The following is a 21,155-nucleotide window of genomic DNA, read 5'->3' on the forward strand; positions in this document are numbered from 1 at the left end:
CTGAAGGCAGAAGAGAATTCAACGGCTAGGAGGTATCACTTCTGTAGTGAATAGAGTTCAAAGTTCATACCATTCACAACCAAGTCCATGCTGATGTTGCTTAGTTCTGTAGTTATTATCTGAACATTCTACATCGGATCGTCATCCTAATGTACCCGGACAGGAAGTTATATTTTTGTCAATGGCTTTATATAGTGGAGGGAGAGGGGGTGTGCTGAAAAGTTTATTACCCATGTCTCTTCACAGGGGCGGGCCACTGGTTGAGCAGAGGCCCAAACTTATGAAAACCCAATCTCTATTTGGAAGCTAAAATTACATTTATCTCTTCACAAATAATTTCATATTCAAACATTTGAATTCAAAAACAATTCCATGTGAATCCGATACCTCTGATGTTTAGACTTTCCACAGTGAGTTTATGTCATTCTATCATTGATGAGATGTGTCAGAGGGCAACCGAACTGACATAATATACCTTAAGTACCACCGCATATGTTCAGTTGGTCGGATTACCAGAATATAGTTTCATTTCCCCCCAACTTCTGATGTTCCCAGAATCTCTATGTTACCAAGGGTTTTTCTTATGTCACATCAGTTATAGTAGGGAGAGGAAAAAGGGGGAAAGAGGTATTTATGACTGTCATAAACCTACCCAGGCCAACGTCATGACAACGACCCTAAGCACACAGCCAAGACAATGCAGGAGTGGCTTCGGGACAAGTCTCTGAATGTTTTTCTGAGTGACCCAGCCAGAGCCCGGACTTGAACCCATTCAAACATCTCTGGAGAGACCTGAAAATAGCTGTGCAGTGAAGCTCCCCATCCAACCTGCCAGAGCTTGAGAGGATCTGCAAAGAAGAATGGGAGAAACTCCCCAAATACAGGTGTGCCAAGCTTGTAGAGTCATACCCAAGAAGACTCGAGGCTTGCAATCGCTGCAAGTGTTTCAACAAGTACTGAGTAAAGGGCTGAAAAGTTATGTAAATGTGATATTTCATGATTTTTTTTACTTTTTGCCTTTTTTCCCCCTAATTTCATGTATCCAATTGGTAGTTACAGTCTTGTCCCTTCGCTGCACCTCCCCTATGGACTCGGGAGAGGCGAAGGTCAAGAGCCAATGCGTCTTCCGAAACACGACCCTGCCAAGCCGCACTGCTTCTTGACACACTGCTCGCTTAATCTGGAAGCCAGCCATACCAATGTGTCAGAGGAAACACAGTCCAACTGGCGACCGACGTCAGTTTGCAGGGCACCCGGCTTCGCCACAAGGAGCCGCCTATGCCATAGCGCGATGGGACAAGGAAATCCTAGCCAGCCAAACCCTCCCCTTTTTCTCTGTGCTAAGCTTTGAAACAACATCCACAATGACCATGTTTTCCACTCAGTTCCAACCTGAGGTTGAACTTCTTCCTTCAAATTGATCAATRACAGTGGGTTTTAAAAGCATYATACTGTTTGATGGGATTGCCTTTCATTGATGTCATGGTGGTTAGAGAGACAATAGAGCCCTGAGTACAAGACCATTAGGCGAGTTGGGTACTWGTTGGGTACTACCAACAGTGCGGAGATTAGTGTGACTCAACCGTCACGTGGAAATTTACTTTGGTCATGACTGCAGGTGTGGCGGTCACTGCCACAGCCCTACTTACAAGTTTACATAATTTATTATACAGAGATACTCATTAGGGTTATTCAACTCCTGATTGGATGTTCTGCTATGTTGTTCACTGCACCAGTATAATGATGATCTATTGAAATCATTAGCTGTCAGAGCAGCTTACCGATCGCTGCAGCTGTAACACAGCCCATCTGTAAATAGCCCATACAACCAACTACCTACCTCATCCCCATATTTGTTTTTGTTTTTCTGCTCTTTTGCACACCAGTATTTCTACTTGCACATTCTCATCTGCACATATATCATTCCAGTGTAAATTGCTAAATTGTAATTACTTCGCCACTATTGGCCTATTTATTGCCTTACCTCCTTATTTGCACACACTGTATACAGATTTTTCTATTGTGTTATTGACTGTACCTTTGTTTATCCCATGTGTAACTCTGTGTTGTTGTTTCTCTAAAACAATGTTGGAGGTGGCTTATGGTAGAAAATTAACATAAAATTCTCTGGCAACAGCTCTGGTGGACATTCCTGCAGTCAGCCTGCCAGTTGCATGCTCCCTCAAAACTTCAGACATTGTTGACAAAACTGCACATTTTAGTGGCCTTTTTTTGMCCTCAGCACAAGGTGCACATGTATAAAGATCATGCCGTTTAATCAGCTTCTTGATATGCCACACCTGTCAGGTGTATGGATTATCTTGGCAAAGGAGAAATGCTCACTAACAGGGATGTAAACACATTTGTGCAGAACATTTGAGAGAAGTAAGCTTTTAGTCCATATGGAACATTTCTGTGATCTTTTATTTCAGCACATGAAACACTTTACATGTTGCGTTTATAATTTTGTTCAGTATATATGGAACCCAAAAGGGTTCTACCTGGAACCAAAAGAGTTCTACCTGGAACAAAAAAGGGTTCTTCAAAGGGTTATCCTATGGGGACAGCCAAAGAACCCTTCAAGGTTCTAGATAGCACCTTTTTTTCTAAGAGTGTACTCTCCTAAATTCAAAACTGCAAACATGTAATGTATGCATCACAGGACACAAATACAACGCTATTATATTAGCCAATGATCCCTGTTGCTACAGTATGAACGTAGCAACTAGCTTGGGGGGTTAGGTACATCAGAACTCCATTGTGTGGGATGGGAGAAGGGAGATTATTTACGAGGTGGAGTCGATGCTTCTTTCCCACAGAAAGGGAGTGAATGAAAGTGTTTCTGATGTGCGAGCCCACTCCAGAGGTGAGCCACTCGTCCTCTCACCTCAGTACCACTCCCATTGCTGGACTATTGATTAGCCCCCAACGCGTCAGTTTTTATTGCTGCTTGGTAGGCTGTAAACTCTGGGCTCTAGGGACTCCACAGCCACAGTTTCCATTGGAATGTTCAGTTTTTCACATCCCAACTTATTTTTTACCTAGTATCTCTTTGAAGACGATCAGAAAAATGTATTATTTTAAAGAGGATAGAAGGGCTCTTTTTCATTTTGGGGTTGTTTGCTCCAAGACCTGTTTCATTAGTATGTTCTCTTTCTCTATGGGGCTGATGATCACTCTACTTTGTGTGTGTGTGTGTGTTGACTGCAGACTGCCTCATTATCCCATAATGATGTATATCAAATGCTGGATTGAAAACAAAAGGTCACCCTCCACCTGTGAGCCATGTCTGATACCCATACAATTAGAATTTTGTGCATTTCCCAATCTCCAATCTACATAGACAACAATAACCAATTCTGGTGTGGAGCCATATTGGATGGAGAGTGAAATCATGTGGATTCTAGGACTGTGTCCTGCACTGACTGTTTCACTGTATGTTGTGGGTGCAATATGTGTTGTGCATATTTCCTCTACACTGTCCGTTCAAATGCATATTCTGCACTTTAAATGTTCAGACATGAGTGTTGGGACATGGAACCACAACCTTGAAGAACCATCCTCAAATGAGGGGTATTTCAACTTACAGTTTCACAGCTGCCCACCTTGATTGTGTATCAGCCAGTGATCTTTGTCTGTACCAGGCACGTTTGTGCTGATGTCTTGCTCGATGTACAGAATACTAATAATAGAGAAGTAATTATCTGAGATCACACGCAGGGGACAGATGGAGCCAGACATAACCAGAGCATAGATCAGAGTACAGGAGGAAGAAGAAGAGGAGGAGGAAAAGGAGGAGGTAGTGGAGGAAGACGGCAAAGAAAGGAGTGACTCATGTTCCTCCCTCCCTTCCTTCCTTCCTTCCTTCCTTCCCAGTTATCTGCATCCCTTTCATCTCTATGTGTCTGTCTCTTTCTTTCTATCTACTTTATCTCTATATCCCTGTTTCTCTCTTTATAAACACTATACAATTTTCTTTGAGATAATGTATAAAATACTGGCTAAACAATCTGAAGTGCAGTGCCTTCGGAAACTATTCAGACCCCTTCACCTTTTCCACATTTTGGTAAGTTGCAGCCTTATCCAAAAATTGATWAAAAAAAAAAGAAATCCTCAGTTCAGATCTCCGAGACAGGATTCTGTCGGGGCACAGATCTGGGGAAGGGTACCAAAACATTTCTGCAGCATTGAAGGTCCCCAAGAACACAGTTGCCTCCATTATTCTTAAACCCCAACCCCCTCTACCCTAATCTAATCTGTATGTTCTTCAACGACTTACTTCAGGCACATCACCATTGACATTACACGCCTGCTAGCCACCCAACACTAAATAATGATATGAATTGCCCCTGATCCTTGTGTATTTCTCCACAGGATCCTGAATCATGGGGAGACATGGCTGAACAATCCTTTTCCTCCAGAGATAACATTCTGTCTGCTGGTCTGACAGCAGGACACGGCTTATTTATCAAGCATATCCATTTCCATTTGTCTTGTCATTATACTCCTCTGTGGCTGTCCACTTACTCCATAGCAATTTTCACAAACATGTCAAATGAAACCTGTGTCATCTCATTTCGCCTAGCTCTCTCTCTCTCTCATTCCACCTGTCTCTCTCTGTCTCTCTCTCTGTCATTACATCTCTCTCACTCTCTCTCTCTCTCTGTCTCTCTCTCTGTCATTCCATCTCTCAATTCAATTCAATTCAAATGGCTTTATTGGCATGGGAAACATATGTTTACAGAATGGAATGGACAGAGAGAGAGAGAGAGAGAGAGAGAGAGAGAGAGAGAGAGAGAGAGAGAGAGATTCATTTGTAACCATTTGTACATTGTTACAACACTGTATATATATAATATGACATTTGTAATGTCTTTCTTGTTTTGAAACTTCTGTATGTGTAATGTTTACTGTTAATTTGTATTGTTTATTTCACTTTTGTGTATTATCTACCTCACTTGCTTTGGCAATGTTAACACATGTTTCCCATGCCAATAAAGCCCCTTGAATTGAATTGAATTGAATAGAGAGAGAGAGAGAGAGAGAGAGAGAGAGAGAGAGAAGGGCCTTCTATGCCATCAAAAAGAACATAAAACTCAACATCGCAATTAGGATCTGGCTAAAAATTCAGTTATCAAACCCATTGCCCTCTATGGTTGTGAGGTCTGGGGTCCAGTCACCAACCAAGAATTCACAAAAGGGGACAAACAGCCAGACTCTGCATGCAGAATTCTGCAAAAATATACTTTGCGTACAACGCAAAACCCCAAACAATGCACGCAGAGAAGAATTAGGACTAGTTATCAAAATCCAGAAAAGGCTGTTCAATTCTACAACCACCTAAAAGGAAGCGATGCCCACACAATCTACCACAAAACCCTCACCTGTCATGGTCACCCCTGTCACCAGAGGGCGGCGGAGACCGTCCTAGAGACATTAACGACACTCAGGTGTGTCCTATTTTAATTGTTAGGTTGTCCTTTGCCGAAGCTTGAATTGTTGACTGTGTGCGTTTGTTTCCTGAGGTAGTTTTCGAGACTTAGTGTTTGTTGTTTTTTCATGTGTACTGGGATCCTGCGGCTACCGTTTCTAAGTAAAGCTTTATGTTTACRCTTAACCACTGATTCCTCGTCTGTCCTCTTCTCTGCACCTGGGTGCAACCTCACCACGTCACATCACCTACAGAGAGACTAACCTACAGAAGAGTCCACTCAGCCAGGTGGTTCTGAGCCACAGGACAGAAACACATTTAGACCCAACCAAATTATGAGAAAGCAAAAAGATAACTACAGTGCCTTTGGAAAGTACTCAGACCCCTTGACTTTTTCCACATTTGTTACGTTACAGCCTTATTATAAAATGGGAGAGAGAGAGAGAGAGAGAGTAAGCGAGTGCAAGCGAGTGCCAAGCGAAATCAGATGACACAGATTTAATTTTACACGTTTGTGAAAATTGCTATGGAGTAAGTGGACAGCCACAGAGTGTAATGACAAGACAAATGGATATGCTCACTCTCGCTCTCTCTCTCTCTCTCTCTCTCTCTCTCTCTCTCTCTCTCTCTCTCTCTCTCTCTCTCTTTCCCTTTCTCAGTCTCATTGGGAGAAATAAAAGTCTCAGAATAGGATCTGGACCTACTTGGTCACAGTCCCTCACCCTCATTAGCATTGAGCTACAAAAACACAGTTTTAATCACTGCTAAACAAAAAAACAATAATGTCACTCTCACCAGGGCCCAGATGCATCAACTAGAATAAATATAGGTTGGAACTGAAGTAATGACTATATTCTTAAACAGCCATTAAGTAGATGGCAGAGCCGGATGCATAATTGGAGTTTCCTATATATTTTCTTCATTAAGTTAATACTGTAAATTCAGCCTTTATTAGCAATATACTATGGGGCAGGTTTATTTGAATGCTGATGTTTATTGTCATGAGTCTTGTCCTAGAGGCAGAACTGAGTGATTTCCCCTAAATAGGCCAGATGCAAAGTAAAAAATGATGATATTGTAAAAGTTAGTGAAAGATGAATTTAAGCGTTAGGGTTAGGCATTAGTGTTAGCGGTGTGGTTAAGATCAGGGTTAAGGTTAGTGTTAGGTTTAAAATCAGATGTTATAACTTTGTGGCTGTGCTAGCTAGTGACCACTCTACAGAGCTGCCTGCAGAAGAAGATCAGTGCAAGAATACCTGTTATTGTTCCCTTCTTGAAATACCAGGTGCCTATGTTTAATTTGAATAAGCCTTTCCAACAACATTACATGATACCCCTGTGAGTAAAGTTATGGGCAACATTTTTCATGAAGCTCTTTTTGAAGTTTAAATGTTTGAATGAAGTTTGCTCTCCTGAGGTGGGTGTTAAGTACAGTGCCTTGACTTTTTCCCATTTTGTTGTGTTACATTTAACATGATTTTTAATTGACTACCCCATCTCTTTACCCCACACATACAATTATCTGTAAGGTTCCTCAGTTGAGCAGTGAATTTCAAGCACAGAATCAACCACAAAGACCAGGGAGGTTTTCCAATGGTTCGTAAAGAAGGGCACCTATTGGTAGATGGGTAAAAAAAGCAGACATTGAATATCCCTTTGAGCATGGTGCAGTTATTAATTACACTTTGGATGGTGTATCACTACACCAGTCACTACAAAGATACAGGCACCCTTCCTAACCCAGTTGCTGGAAAGGAAGTAAACCGCTCAGTGATTTCACCATGAGGCCAATGGGGATTTTAAAATGAGTTACTTAGTTTAATGGCTGTGATAGGAGATTTCTGAGGATYGATCAATAACATTGTAGTTACTCCACAATACTAACATAAATGACAGTGAGACTTACCCTGAAAGACTCACAGCTGTAATCGCTGCAAAAGGTGATTCTAACATCTAATGACTCAGGGGGTTGAATACTTATCTAATCAAGATATATTAGTGTTTTATTTTCCAATATTAATTGAAAAACGTTTTTTGATTTTTCTTCCACTTTGACATTACAGAATATTTTGTGAAGATTTTTGACCCAAAAAATTACAATTAAATACATTTTAATTCCACTTTGTAACACAACAAAATGTGGAAAAGGGGTGTGAATACTTTCTGAAGGCACTGTATATATACTGGCTAATAACTGTTTGATTTGATGTGTGTGCGTGTGTTTGTGCGGGTGCATGTGTGCATGTCAATGTGTCAGTGTTCTCAGCAGCTCCAGGAGACTGCAGGAGGGTGCATGCTCACTGAATTTCAAGTCAATAAACATATAGCACATCTTCCCTGTTAATCCAATTTCGAGCTTAATCCTGTAAAACTCAGTCAGGCAGTCGATCCCAACGTTACACACCCCTTCATTGACAAAGACATGAGTTGGACAGGGATTACGGTAACACTTTCTATGAACCACCTGTATAATGCAATTTCAATTAATTTATATGGCCCTCTATCACATTTTGGAATATAACAGTTGCTATAAGCCTTCATAACAGGTCACAAGGCTTTTAACATCATTTAGGCTATGCATTCATTACGCATCACACAGCATTATGCATTATAAAACATGCTCGAAAACATAGGAGCCTCTAGAAATGGATAAATAGTTATAATAGATATACAGTTGAAGTCAGAAGTTTACATACACGTTAGCCAAACACATTTAAACTCAGTTTTTCACAATTCCTGATATTTAATCAGAGTAACCCTGTCTTAGGTCAGTTAGGATAACCACTTTATTTGAAGAATGTGAAATGTCAGAATAATAGTAGAGAGAATGATTTATTTCAGCTTTTATTTCTTTCATCACATTCCCAGTGGGTCAGAAGTTTACATACACTCAATTAGTATTTGGTAGCATTTAAATTGTTTAACTTGGGTCAAACGTTTCGGGTAGCCTTCCACAAGCTTCCCACAATAAGCTGGGTGAATTTTGGCCCATTCCTCCTGACAGAGCTTGTGTAACTGAGTCAGGTTTGTAGGCCTCCTTGCTCGCACACGCTTTTTCAGTTCTGCCCACAAATTTTCTATAGGATTGAGGTCAGGGCTTTGTGATGGCCACTCCAATACCTTGACTTTGTTGTCCTTAAGCCATTTTGCCACAACTTTGGAAGTATGCTTGAGGTCATTGTCCATTTGGAAGARCCATTTGCGACCAAGCTTTAACTTCCTGACTGATGTCTTGAGATGTTGCTTCAATATATCCACAGAATTTTCCCTCCTCATGATGCCACTTTTGTGAAGTGCACCAGTCACTCCTGCAGCAAAGCACTCCCACAACATGATGCTGTCACCCCCGTGCTTCATGGTTGGGATGGTGTTCTTCAGCTTGCAAGCAACCCCCTTTTTCCTCCAAACATAACGATGGTCATTGTTGCCAAACAGTTATATTTTTGTTTCATCAGACCAGAGGACATTTCTCCAAAAAGTACGATTTTTGTCCCCATTTGCAGTTGCAAACCATAGTCTGGCATTTTTAAGGCGGTTATTGAGCAGTGGCTTCTTCCTTGCTGAGCGGCCTTTCATGTCGATATAGGACTCGTTTTACTGTGGATATAGATAATTCTGTACCTGTTTCCTCCAGCATCTTCACAAGGTCCTTTGCTGTGGTTCTGGGATTGATTTGCAKTTTTCGAACCAAAGTACATAGGAGACAGAACGCGTCTCCTTCCTGAGTGGTTTGACAGCTGCGTGGTCCCATGGTGTTTATACTTGCGTACTGTTGTTTGTACAGATGAACGTGGTACCTTCAGGCGTTTGGAAATTGCTCCCAAGGATGAACCAGACTTGTGGAGGTCAACCATTTTATTTCTGAGGTCTTGGCTGATTTMTTTTGATTTTCCCATGATGTCAAGCAAAGAGGCACTGAGTTTGAAGGTAGGCCTTGAAATACATCCACAGGTACACCTCCAATTGACTCAAATGATATCAATTAGCCTATCAGAAGCTTATAAAGCCATGCCATAATTTTCTGGAATTTTCCAAGCTGTTGAAAGGCACAGTCAACTTAGTGTATGTAAACTTCTGAACCACTGGAATTAAGTGAAATAATCAGTCTGTGAAACAATTGTTGGAAAAATTACCTGTGTCATGCARAAAGTAGATGTCCTAACCGACTTCCCAAACTATAGTTTGTTAACAAGAAATTTGTAGAGTGGTTGAAAAACGAGTATTAATGACTCCAACCTAAGTGTATGTAAACTTCCGACTTCAACTGTTTAATGTAGAAGGCTCATAGAAACTGTTACTAGACTTTATTCCAATTGAAGAACATACAGTACCAGTCGAAAGACTGAACAKACCCACTCATTCAAGGCTTTTTCTTTATTTGTACTATTTTCTACATTGTAGAATAGTGAAGACATCAAAACTATGAAATAACACATATGGAATCATGGAGTAACCAAAAAAGTATATTTTAGATTTTAGATTCTTCAAGYTAGCCACCCTTTGCCTTGATGAGAGCCTTGCACACACTTGGCATTCTTTTTGTGTTTTTTGGTTACTACATGATTCCATATGTGTTATTTCATAAGTTTGATGTCTAGAATCTCACACAACTGTCCACACGATAAGAGAATGAGAGATAGCTATCTGTCCAGCAGGGGCATAGTCATTGGGGAGCCAGGAGCACCCAATCAGATTGCGCAACAACAACAGAATTTTATTTTATTTTATTTCTTTACTTGTCAGTGTTCCAAACGGGGCATTATTGGTATTTTTATCTAAAGATGCAAACACCATCAGATAGAATTCATAGCACGCAGTCCACTGGGTTACTTAGATTTGATGAAATATACACTGAGAAAAAAAAGGTTCCAAAAGTGTTCTTCTGCTGTCCCCATAGGATAACCCCTTTCGGTTCCAGGTAAAACTGTGGAAAAGATTCTACATGCAACCCAAAAGGGTTCTTCTTGGTACCAAAAGTATTCTGCAAAGGGTTCTCCTATGTTGACAGCCGAAAAACCCTTCTAGGTTCTAGATAGCKCSTTTMTTTCTTAGAGTGTATAAAATAAGAGATTAACTGGAATGACATTCACTCTCAAGGGATAGGTCGCCAAAAATAACTAACTGAAAGCCTCACCCCTAATAAGTCAGAATAGCATGAAATTAGTWATACAACTGCAAATGTTTCTCTTTGCCCCATGGCAAAATGTGTAAAATTGTAGGAAGTTAGCTGCGACAAATGTCTGGCTACGCCACTGCTGCACAGTTTAGTTTCAGCACCATGGACAGAGTCTAATCCCAGCAATGCGTGCAAGTCACTGTATTACCAAATGCAGTAGACAGGAACATAAGGGCATGCTTCCAGGAACAACAGTATTTTAACAGCCCAATTTCAGCACCACAGACAGCGACAGTACAAATACTAAGATTTATGCTTGCACCATGGAGTTTAGACTGCAGTGGCTGGGAAAGCGTTGCTTCACATCTCTACACGTATGGAGTTCAAAAGCAGAATTGAAATGTACAGAAATATCAGCAGTTTAATACATTTTGGGAAATCCTGCCATTCATAATTAATTTGTCTTATCAGTGTATAATTAATCCTGCCTTACGGCAGAGGTGATTTGGAGAGAGATCTCCCATGTAGAGCACAAACACGCACACTTATAGATGTAGGATCTTAATTTGAGCCAGTTTGCTASAGCAGGACAATAATCCTGCAGCAACAAGAAATGTGAATTATTATGTGGATTATAATTAATGGACATTTTTGTAGGGTTTGATACATTTTTCATAAGGGAAAAGGAAGTCTGAAATTTCAAAGTGGAAGTTACAAACTTCAGAAGCCTTTTTAAACCTCAAATACACTACATGTTTTAAATTGCCTGTGATGCAGGAAAGTTCTCCTGCAACAGGGTAATCAAATTAAGATACTACATCTGTACACATATGCACGCACATACACAGGCACACACAGAGGGAGCACCCACAAGCCTGTCATGGGAAGTCATTTTGTTGCATTGCTCACATATGCATACTGTCGACCCCCATCAAAGAAATGGCTTTTCAATATGATTTAAGATGACTGAAGTGTGATCTCAATGTGAATGGACACGCACATGCACACACGCAAGCAGGCATGTGCGCGCGCACACACACACACACACACACACACACACACACACACACACACACACACACACGACACCCCACATACCACACACACACACACACCACAACACACACACAACACCAACACACACCCCACACAAACACACACAACTAAAAGGCTATCAGGCTATCATAATTTCCGTCATTGTGAATGGCTCATCTTTCCCCCATGGAAGATAATCCTTGATGGGGCGAGACATCAGAATGAATGACTTCTGTAGATCCCTGGAGTTGAATCTAAGCACCTAAAGAGAGGATTGATTCCCCAGACGCTCTCCAGGAGCTCTCTAAGCCTTATCACAAACCAGACAAGATACCTATGACGTGGATCTATACCTACAAGCATGAAATCACTGCAAGCAACATCTAAAGGAAAGAAATGTCTCTGCAGAAACACACTAATGTTACTCTGCACCGCTCTGCTCTGCCGCAAAGACCCAGCGGTCCAGGGACATCCGTCCTCCCACTGTATTTACTCAACTTCAGAAAAAACAGAGGGTTTATAGTCAAGAAAAAAGAGGAAATGGTCTGAACGCTTGGCAAACAGATGGGGGTTGACATATGCATCCCCAGGCGGTCCCCTTGCCCAAACATGACTTTGCTTGGGAGCCAAGTGACAGTGCCATGAGGCAGACTGGTCCTCTGGCTGTCACACTACAGGACTTTATCTGCTGCTCCTCTTCTCTTCTTAACACTGAAACACCATTATTATTCCTGCCACAGCATCACAGCAGCCTTGCAGTAACAGCCACAGCTGAGGATTGTATAAGCTAGTGGAGGAAGAGGAGTGCAGAGATACAGATACATTCCTCTGTCCATCCGTTTCTCTCTCTCTCTCTCTCTCTCTCTCTCTGTCTCTGTCATGAAGTGAGAGACACAGACAAACACACCATATCCCTGGAAACAGACACACACTCTCTCGTACATACTGTAACTTGCAAAGACATGCACTGTACTCACATGCACACATGTATGCGCACATGCACACACATACCCCCTCCCCCCCAAAAAACTGCTCTTGTACACACATTTAAACTCCCCCTCACAAACACACTTATTAACCTCCCTCCCCTCCCACCACCCAGCACAAACGCACATTCACCCCCACACTCCCCTGCACACCCGCTCACAGCTCCGTGACATATTTCATAACTCACCCTGGCTGTTGGGTCCCCCCTCTCCCTCCTCGGTGTCTGTCATGTTGTTAAGCATCCTCTCTTCCTCAGGCTGCAGTCTGCAGAGAGAGAGACACTGCTACTGCTCTAGCGCTGACAATCAGAGCTCTGTGGGCTGGAGCCACAGCAGAGAAAGCAGCACGGACGACAAGAAGCACTGTTTTATTTCTGTAGCTCACTGCCTCCCTCTCTCTCCCTCTTCCCTTCCCTCTCACGCTCAGCAAAAGAGCAGTGCAGAGAGGAGAGAGTTTAAAAAAATATTTTCCACTTCTTCTTTCTGGCGTGTTGCGTGATTCTCTCTTTCTCTCTCTCTCTTCAGGAGGAGGATAAGGAGAGTGAGAGAGGCTGCAGGGTATAGCTGATGATGGAGTGCCTGTGACCAAGGTCTCGCACACACTCACTCACACGCACGCTTGTTCGCTCGCTCGCTCGCTCTGCGCACTGCACAGCTACGATCGGCCCCCAGTCAGCCTAAGCCTGATGACTAAATTCATCATGCATTCAGAAGGCATTATCTCTCTCTCTCCCTTTCTCTATCTCATTCCCTTGCTCGTACACTCATCCCCATCGACCATCTCTTCACGAGAGAGGGAGAGACGCTCAGAGAGAAGCAGAGAGAGAGAGAGCAGTGAGGCGAGGGGAGGGAGTCGGAGAGTGAGGAAGGGGAGGGAGGGAGCGGGAGGTAGGGAGTACGAGGCGCGAGCGTGCCACTGTCCTAATCGGGGGGAGGGAGAGAAGGAGGAGGGAGGGGAGGAGGAGAGGGAGGATGATCGAGGGAGGGAGGGTGCACATCAAATGTAAGGTTGCCTTCTGTGTTTGAGCATCTCTTTTGATGTTCTTTTTAGATGCAAGACAAGGATCCATTTAATTTTTGCTTATGTATTCCTCTATTTTGTTTTCCTCTCCTGTATGGTTACTGCCAGTTATCTGAAGTAGGCTGCAGGGATTGTATAGCATTCTCTGACCCTAATTATTTGAAACTGAAAGCTTTCACTGTCACCATGCACTGGTCTGACAGCTACTACACTATGTCAAGGTCAAGTTGAAAGACTGCCTTGGTTCACCACCAGGTTCAGTCAAGAGTTCATGACTTTTCCTTTGGGGTTATTTTCTGACGAAGTTGTAAAAAATACTAAATTTATCATATGTATATGAATAGGGGGCAAAGAAGCACTCACAGCGTAGGGGAGAGTGGGATAAGTTGAGCAAAGGGTTAGTTGAACCTCCCCTTGTTTCTAGGAAACCATACACAAAATGATCATGTGACCAAATATTTAGGAAGAGGACATCATTTCAGGGAGTCTGTGAAAGAACAAAACCACATGGAAAAAGTGGTAAGCAAGTTAGGTCCAGAAAATGGATTTTAACAAAAGTAAAATGAATGTACTGTGTTAGAGGTTTCATGATGCTTGTATCTCAACCAAAGTATATTGTTTTAATACCCCATCAGTTGGGGTCTCTTTAAACTACCATAMGAGGTCCTGAACCTAGCATGAAAGTTAAATAGGGGCTGCTTATGTGTGTCCTGATTCACTCAAGTGTGTAACCTGTACAAGTGTGTAACCTGTACAAGTGTGTGGTGTGAAATTATGATTTTTCTTCTTCTTTCATATCTCACTGAGAGTGGGGTCATGGCCAGGGATCAGCCATTGGGGCAACTGGTGTTCAGTGCCTTGCTCTAGGACAGATCAACAGATTTTTCACCTAGTCAGCTCAGGGATTTGAAATTAGCAACCTTTTGGTTACTGGCCCAACACTCTAACTGCTATGCTACCTGCCATCTTGTAGTGCATCCTTGTAGCTGTGTGGACTAATATAGTCAAAATGTTTGCCTTGGAGTATAAGTTGAGCCAATGGCCATTGGGTATGTTGAGCCAATGGCCACCATACCCCATACAAATGATGATTACATTTTGTAAGGTTTTATGCAGACTATGCACAGTATTTGTGCAATGTGTCATGCATATGAACTCCAGATAGTGCATTTTTATTGTTACAGAGCAGACATCATCATGCCCTGTGTGTACAAACATAAAACAAGAAGGGGTCTAGCCTCCCTTCATGTTCTTGAGAGAGCAGCCAAGGAAGTGAGAGAAGGGTAGAAGTCTATTCAAACAGAAGCAAGGTGATGAAAACATAAGCTGAATGACACTGAGGAGGTACATTGGCAAAACAGAAAATGAACATGTACCCGTGAAAGGCTATGATAGAGTAGCAGAGGCACACGAGGTCTTATCTGATGACATGGAGTCTGAGCTTGCAAAACATATCAAGAATCTCTCAGACCAGTTTCATGTGCTTAGTAGCCGTAAATGCAGAGAACTTGCCTATGAATTGGCACACCGAAACAACAACCCTGTCCCAGACAACTAGTCAAGAAGTTGAAAGGTAAGTGATATTGAACAGAGAGATCTACTGTGCCTTCAGAAAGTATTCACACCCCCGACCTTTCCCACAGTTTACAGCCTGAATTTAAAATTGATAAAATATAGATTTTGTGTCACTAGCCTACACACAATACCCCATAATGTGAAAGTGGAACTTTTTCAAAGTAATAAAAAATGAAAAGCTGAAATGTCTTGAGTGAATAAATATTCAACCCCTTTGTTATGGCAAGGAGTAAAGATTTGCGGAACAAGTCACATAATCAATCAATCAATTAAATGTATTTATAAAGCCCTTTTTACATGAGCCAGTCACAAAGTGCTATACAGAAACCCAGCCTAAAACCCCAAACAGCAAGCAATGCAGATGTAGAAGCAAGGTGGCTAGGAAAAACTCCCTAGAAAGGTAGGAAACTAGGAAGAAATCTYGAGAGGAACCAGGCTCTGAGGGGTGGCCAGTCCTCTTCTGGCTGTGCCGGGTGGCAATTATAATAGTACATGGCCAAGATGTTCAAACGTTCATAGATGACCAGCAGGGTCAAATAATAATAATCACAGTGGTTGTGCAACAGGTCAGCACCTCAGGAATAAATGTCAGTTGGCTTTTCATAGCCGATCATTTAGAGTTAGAGACAGCAGATGCGGTAGAGAAAGAGAGTTGAAAACAGCAGGTCCGGGACATGGTAGCACGTCCGGTAAACAGGTCAGGGTTCCARAGCCGCAGGCAGAACAGTTGAAACTGAAGCAGCAGCATGACCAGGTMGACTGGGGACAGCAAGGCTCATCAGGCCAGGTAGTCAAGCATGGTCCTAGGGCTGAGGTCCTCCGAGAGAAGAGAAAGAGAGAGGGAATTAGAGGAAGCATAATTAAATTCACACAGGACACCGGATAAGACCAGGCAGGATATAACCCCACCCACTTTGCCAAAGCACAGCCCTCACACCACTAGAGGGATATCTTCAACCACCAACTTACTACCCTGAGACAAGGCAGAGTAAAGCCCACAAAGATCTCCCCCACGGCATGAACTCGAGGAGGGCGCACACCCGGACAGGAAGATCACGTCAGAGACTCAACCCACTCAAGTGACGCACCCCTCCTAGGGACGGCATGGAAGAGCACCAGTAAGCCAGTAACTTAGGGTTAGAGGCAGAGAATCCCAGTGGAGAGAGGGGAACAGCCAAGGCAGAGACAGCAAGGGTGGTTCGTCGCTCCAGTGCCTTTCCGTTCACTTTCACACCCCTGGGCCAGACTACACTCAATCATAGAAGAGATGAGTCTTCAATAAAGACTTAAAGGTCGAGACCGAGTCTACGTCTCTCACATGGATAGGCAGACCATTCCATAAAAATGGGAGCTCTATAGGAGAAAGTTGCATGGACTCACTCTGTGTGCAATAACATGATTTTTCAATGACTACCTCTTTGTACCCCACACAACCAATTATCTGTACGGTTCATCAGTCGAGCAGTGAATTTCAAASACAGATTCAACCACAAAGACCAGGGAGGTTTTCCAATGCCTTGCGAATGTAACAGTGTTGCTCCCGTCCCTCTCCTCGCCTCGAACCAGGGACCCTCTGCACATAGACAACAGTCACCCTCGAAGCATCGTTACCCATCGCGCCACAAAAGCCACGGCACTTGCAGAGCAAGGGGAACAACTACTTTAAGGTCTCAGAGCGAGTGACGTCACCGATTGAAACGCTATTAGCYCGCACCCCGCTAACTAGCTAGCCATTTCACACAGGTTACACTCACCCCCCTTTTGACCTCCTCCTTTTCCGCAGCAACCAGTGATCTGGGTCAACAGCATCAATGTAACAGTATAGCTTCCATCCCTTTCCTCGCCCCTACCTGGGCTCGAACCAGGGACCCTCTGCATACATCGACAACAGCCACCCTCGAAGCATCGTTACCCATCGCACCACAAAAGCCGCGACCCTTGCAGAGCAAGGGGAACAACTCCTTCAAGGTCTCAGAGCGAGTGACATCACCGATTGAAACGCTATTAGCGCGCACCCCGCTAACTAGCTAGCCATTTCACATCGGTTACACGAAGAAGGGCACCTATTGGTAGATGGGTAAAAATGTAAAAAGCAGACATTGAATATCCCTTTGAGCATGATAAAGTTATTAATTACACTTTGGATGGTGTATCAATACACCAGTCACTACAAAGATACAGGTGTCCTTCCTAACCCAGTTGCCGGAGAGGAAGGAATCCGCTCAGGATTTCGCCATGAGGCCAATGGTGACTTTAAAACAGTTACAGAGTTTAATGGCTGTGATAAGAGAAAACTTAGGATGGATCAACAACAATGTAGTTACTCCACAATACTAACCTAATTGACAGTGAAAAGAACTAGCCTGTACAGAATACAAATATTCTAAAACATGCATCCTGATTGCAATAAGTCACTAAAGTAAAACTGCAAAAAATGTGGCAAAGAAATMTACTTTATGTCCTYAATACAAAGTGTWATGTTTGGGGCAAATCCAACACAACACATCACTGAGTARCACTCTTCARATMTTCAAGCATTATGGTGGCTGCATCATGGGTATGCTTGTCATCGACAAGGGAGATTTTTAGGATAAAAAGAAACGGAATAGAGCTAAACACAGGCAAAATCCTAGAGAAAAACCTGTTTCAGTTTGCTTTCCAACAGACACTGGGAGAGAAATTCACCTTTCAGCCGGACAGTAACCTAAAACACAAGGACAAATATACACTGGAGTTGCTTACCAAGCCAACATTTAATGTTCCTAAGTGGCCTAGTTACAGGTTTGACTTAAATCGTCTTGAAAATCTATGGCAAGACTTGAAAATTGCTGTCTAGCGATGATCAACAACCAACTTGACAGAGCTTGAAGAATTGTAAAATTAATCATGTGCAAATATTACACAATCCAGGTGTGCAAAGCTCTTTGGGAAAATAAGTACAGTAGCGGTTCTACATTAAAAAGTGATATCAACGGCCTTTCACTAGCTAGAGCTTTTACTGGAACACCATGTCAACTCCAGGGGTCACTTTAAGATCTTAATGCTTTAACCATGATAGAATACACATGAGAGAAAGAGAGAAAGAGAGTGCCTTCTAAAAATAAATGACAGAGATGGGGTGAATGTGAAAACGGTGCTCCTGAAAGAGAGGGAAAGGACCTCAGAAAAAAGCCTGAGTGCCAGCGGAAATGTTACCCTCTGGAAGAGTAAAGCCACTCAACACAAATGGGGAGAGAAAATGAGAGAAGGGAGAGAGACTGGGAGAGAGGAGAGAAGAGGTGAGATGGGAGGGGGGTAGAATGGGAGAGAGGARGAGAGGAAGAGAGGGGGAGTATAGAGGAGAGAGAAAGAGAGAATGTAGAGAGGGATGGGGAGAGATGGGTTAAGATGGGAGAAAGGGACATAGTTTGGGAGAGAGGAGAGAGGGGGAGAATAGTGGAGAGTGGGAAAGAGTGGAGGAGTAAGGGAGAGAGGGGAGAAAGAGGGTTGAGAGCGGGAGAGTATTAAAGACCGTGGCTGTGTTCATGGATTATAGATTCTTAGATGTGTGTGAATAGAGGCTACCTTGGGTGTGCACAGTGCAGCAGTGGAGTGGAGAAAGCACTAATCCATAGCACTCACGCTGCCTGTCTATGTGACCTGGTACCAGAGAGAGAGATGGAGAGAGAGAGACAACTACATTACTAGAACTTCAGCCTTTTTAAAACCATTAGTACTTATATGTTTGTCATTGTAGCCCTGTGCAACTACCTCTGTTAGGATTATTCTATTTCTTGGCAGCCATTCAGGAGCTGTCTCTTATACACATCTAGATGTGTATAAGAGACAGGTGCAGCAGTGGAGTGGAGAAAGCACTAATCCATAGCACTCACGCTGCCTGTCTATGTGACCTGGTACCAGAGAGAGAGATGGAGAGAGAGAGACAACTACATTACTAGAACTTCAGCCTTTTTAAAACCATTAGTACTTATATGTTTGTCATTGTAGCCCTGTGCAACTACCTCTGTTAGGATTATTCTATTTCTTGGCAGCCATTCAGGAGTACGTTATTCTCACATTCTCACGAGCTTCAATGCCTTTCAACACTCCTTCCGTGGCCTCCAACTGCTCGTAAATGCTAGTAAAACTAAGTGCATGCTCTCCAACCGATTGCTGCCCGCACCCTCCTGCCCGACTAGCATCACTACTCTGGACGGTTCTGACTTGGAATATGTGGACAACTACAAATTCCTAGGTGTCTGGTTAGACTGTAAACTCTCCTTCCAGACRCACATTAAGCATCTCCAATCCAAAATTAAATTTAGAATCGGCTTCCTATTTCACAACAAAGCCTCCTTCACTCATGCTGCCAAACATACCAACGTAAAACTGACTATCCTACCGATCCTTGACTTTGGCGATGTCATTTACAAAATAGCCTCCAATACTCTACTCAGCAAACTGGATGTAGTCTATCACAGTGCCATCCGTTTTGTCACCAAAGCCCCATATACTACCCACCACTGCGGCCTGTATGCTCTCGTTGGCTGGCCCTCACTACATATTTGTCGCCAAATCCACTGGCTCCAGGTCATCCATAAGTCTATGCTAGATAAAGCCCCGCCTTATCTCAGCTCACTGGTCACAATAGCAACACCCACCCGTAGCATGCGCTCCAGCAGGTATATTTCACTGGTCATCCCCAAAGCCAACACATACTTTGGCCGCCTTTCCTTCCAGTTCTCTGTTGCTAATGACTTCAACGAATTGCAAAAATCACTGAAGCTGGAGTCTTATATTTCACTCTCTAACTTTAACCATCAGCTGTCAGAGCAGRTTACCGATCACTGTACCTGTACACAGCCAATCTGTAAATAGCCCACACAACTACCTCATCCCCATATTGTTACTTATTCTCTTGCRCTTTTGCACCCCAGTATCTCTACTTGCACATCATCATCTGCACATCTATCACTCCAGTGTTAATGCTAAATTGTAATTATTTTGCCTCTATGGCCTATTTATTGCCTTATCTCCCTACTCATCTACATTTGCACACACTGTACATATATTTTCTATTGTGTTATTGACTGTACGTTTTTTATGTGTATGTAACGATCTTCATCGGGCGAAAGAGAGGAGGACCAAAATGCAGCGTGATGATTATCCATTTTAATAAGGATACTTGAAACAACGAACAAAAACAATAAACCGACAAATGAACGAAGACGAAACAGTCCCATATGGTTAACACAAACACAGGAACACCATAACAGGAACAATCACCCACAACCCACAATACAAAACAGGCAACCTCAACTGTGGTTCCCAATCAGAGACAACGACAAACACCTGCCTCTGATTGAGAACCATATCAGGCCAAACACATAGAAATAGACAAACTAGACATACAACATAGAATGCCCACTCAGATCACACCCTGACTAAACAAAACATAGAAACATACAAAGCAAACTATGGTCAGGGGTGACAGTGTAACTCTGTGTTGTTTGTTTTTGTTGCACTGCTTTTTTAATGTGGCTAGGTCGCAGATGTAAATGAGAACTTGTTCTCAACTGGCCTACCTGGTTAAATAAAGGTGAAAAAAAACACACAAAAAAAAGTAAGCAACTGTCCACTGAAAACCACATCTTCACAGCTGATTATTTTAGTGGTCAGGTGATGCGACATTAAAATTAATTGGCAGGTAGGCCTACATTGTTTTTGGAGCCTGTTGAAAAATACACCAACATGGATTATTTTCTACATTGTCCCTCTGTAAAAAAAGAAAGAAAAGAAAAACATACATTTGTACAAAAGTACAAACTGTACAAATAACAGTTAAATTACAGTAAACTGAATACAAAGGATATTATATTGGCTTTTGAGTTCCACACAGCCCCCAGTCAGAGAAAGACTATTAGGTGAAATATTGTAACAATGACCCAGCAGCGAGGAGAATGCAATGAGGAGATTGCAATTACTACTCTCTGTGTGAGATAGCCAACCTCA

At 42.6% G+C, this 21,155-nt stretch overlaps 1 protein-coding gene across 1 annotated transcript in view; it reads right to left on the reverse strand.

Annotated features, from left to right (window-relative positions):
- Positions 1 to 13,232, reverse strand: part of LOC111976942 (solute carrier family 12 member 5) — a 132,801-nt gene extending 119,569 nt beyond the window's left edge. The window contains exon 1 of the mRNA XM_024006124.2: positions 12,757 to 13,232. Coding sequence (XP_023861892.1) covers positions 12,757 to 12,811 — 55 coding nt within the window. The 5' untranslated portion in view covers positions 12,812 to 13,232. The remainder of the gene's footprint in view (positions 1 to 12,756) is intronic.
- Positions 13,233 to 21,155: the final 7,923 nt, after the last annotated feature.

This window comes from Salvelinus sp. IW2-2015, linkage group LG17 (genome assembly GCF_002910315.2).
Source record: "Salvelinus sp. IW2-2015 linkage group LG17, ASM291031v2, whole genome shotgun sequence".
Lineage (NCBI taxonomy): Eukaryota > Metazoa > Chordata > Actinopteri > Salmoniformes > Salmonidae > Salvelinus > Salvelinus sp. IW2-2015.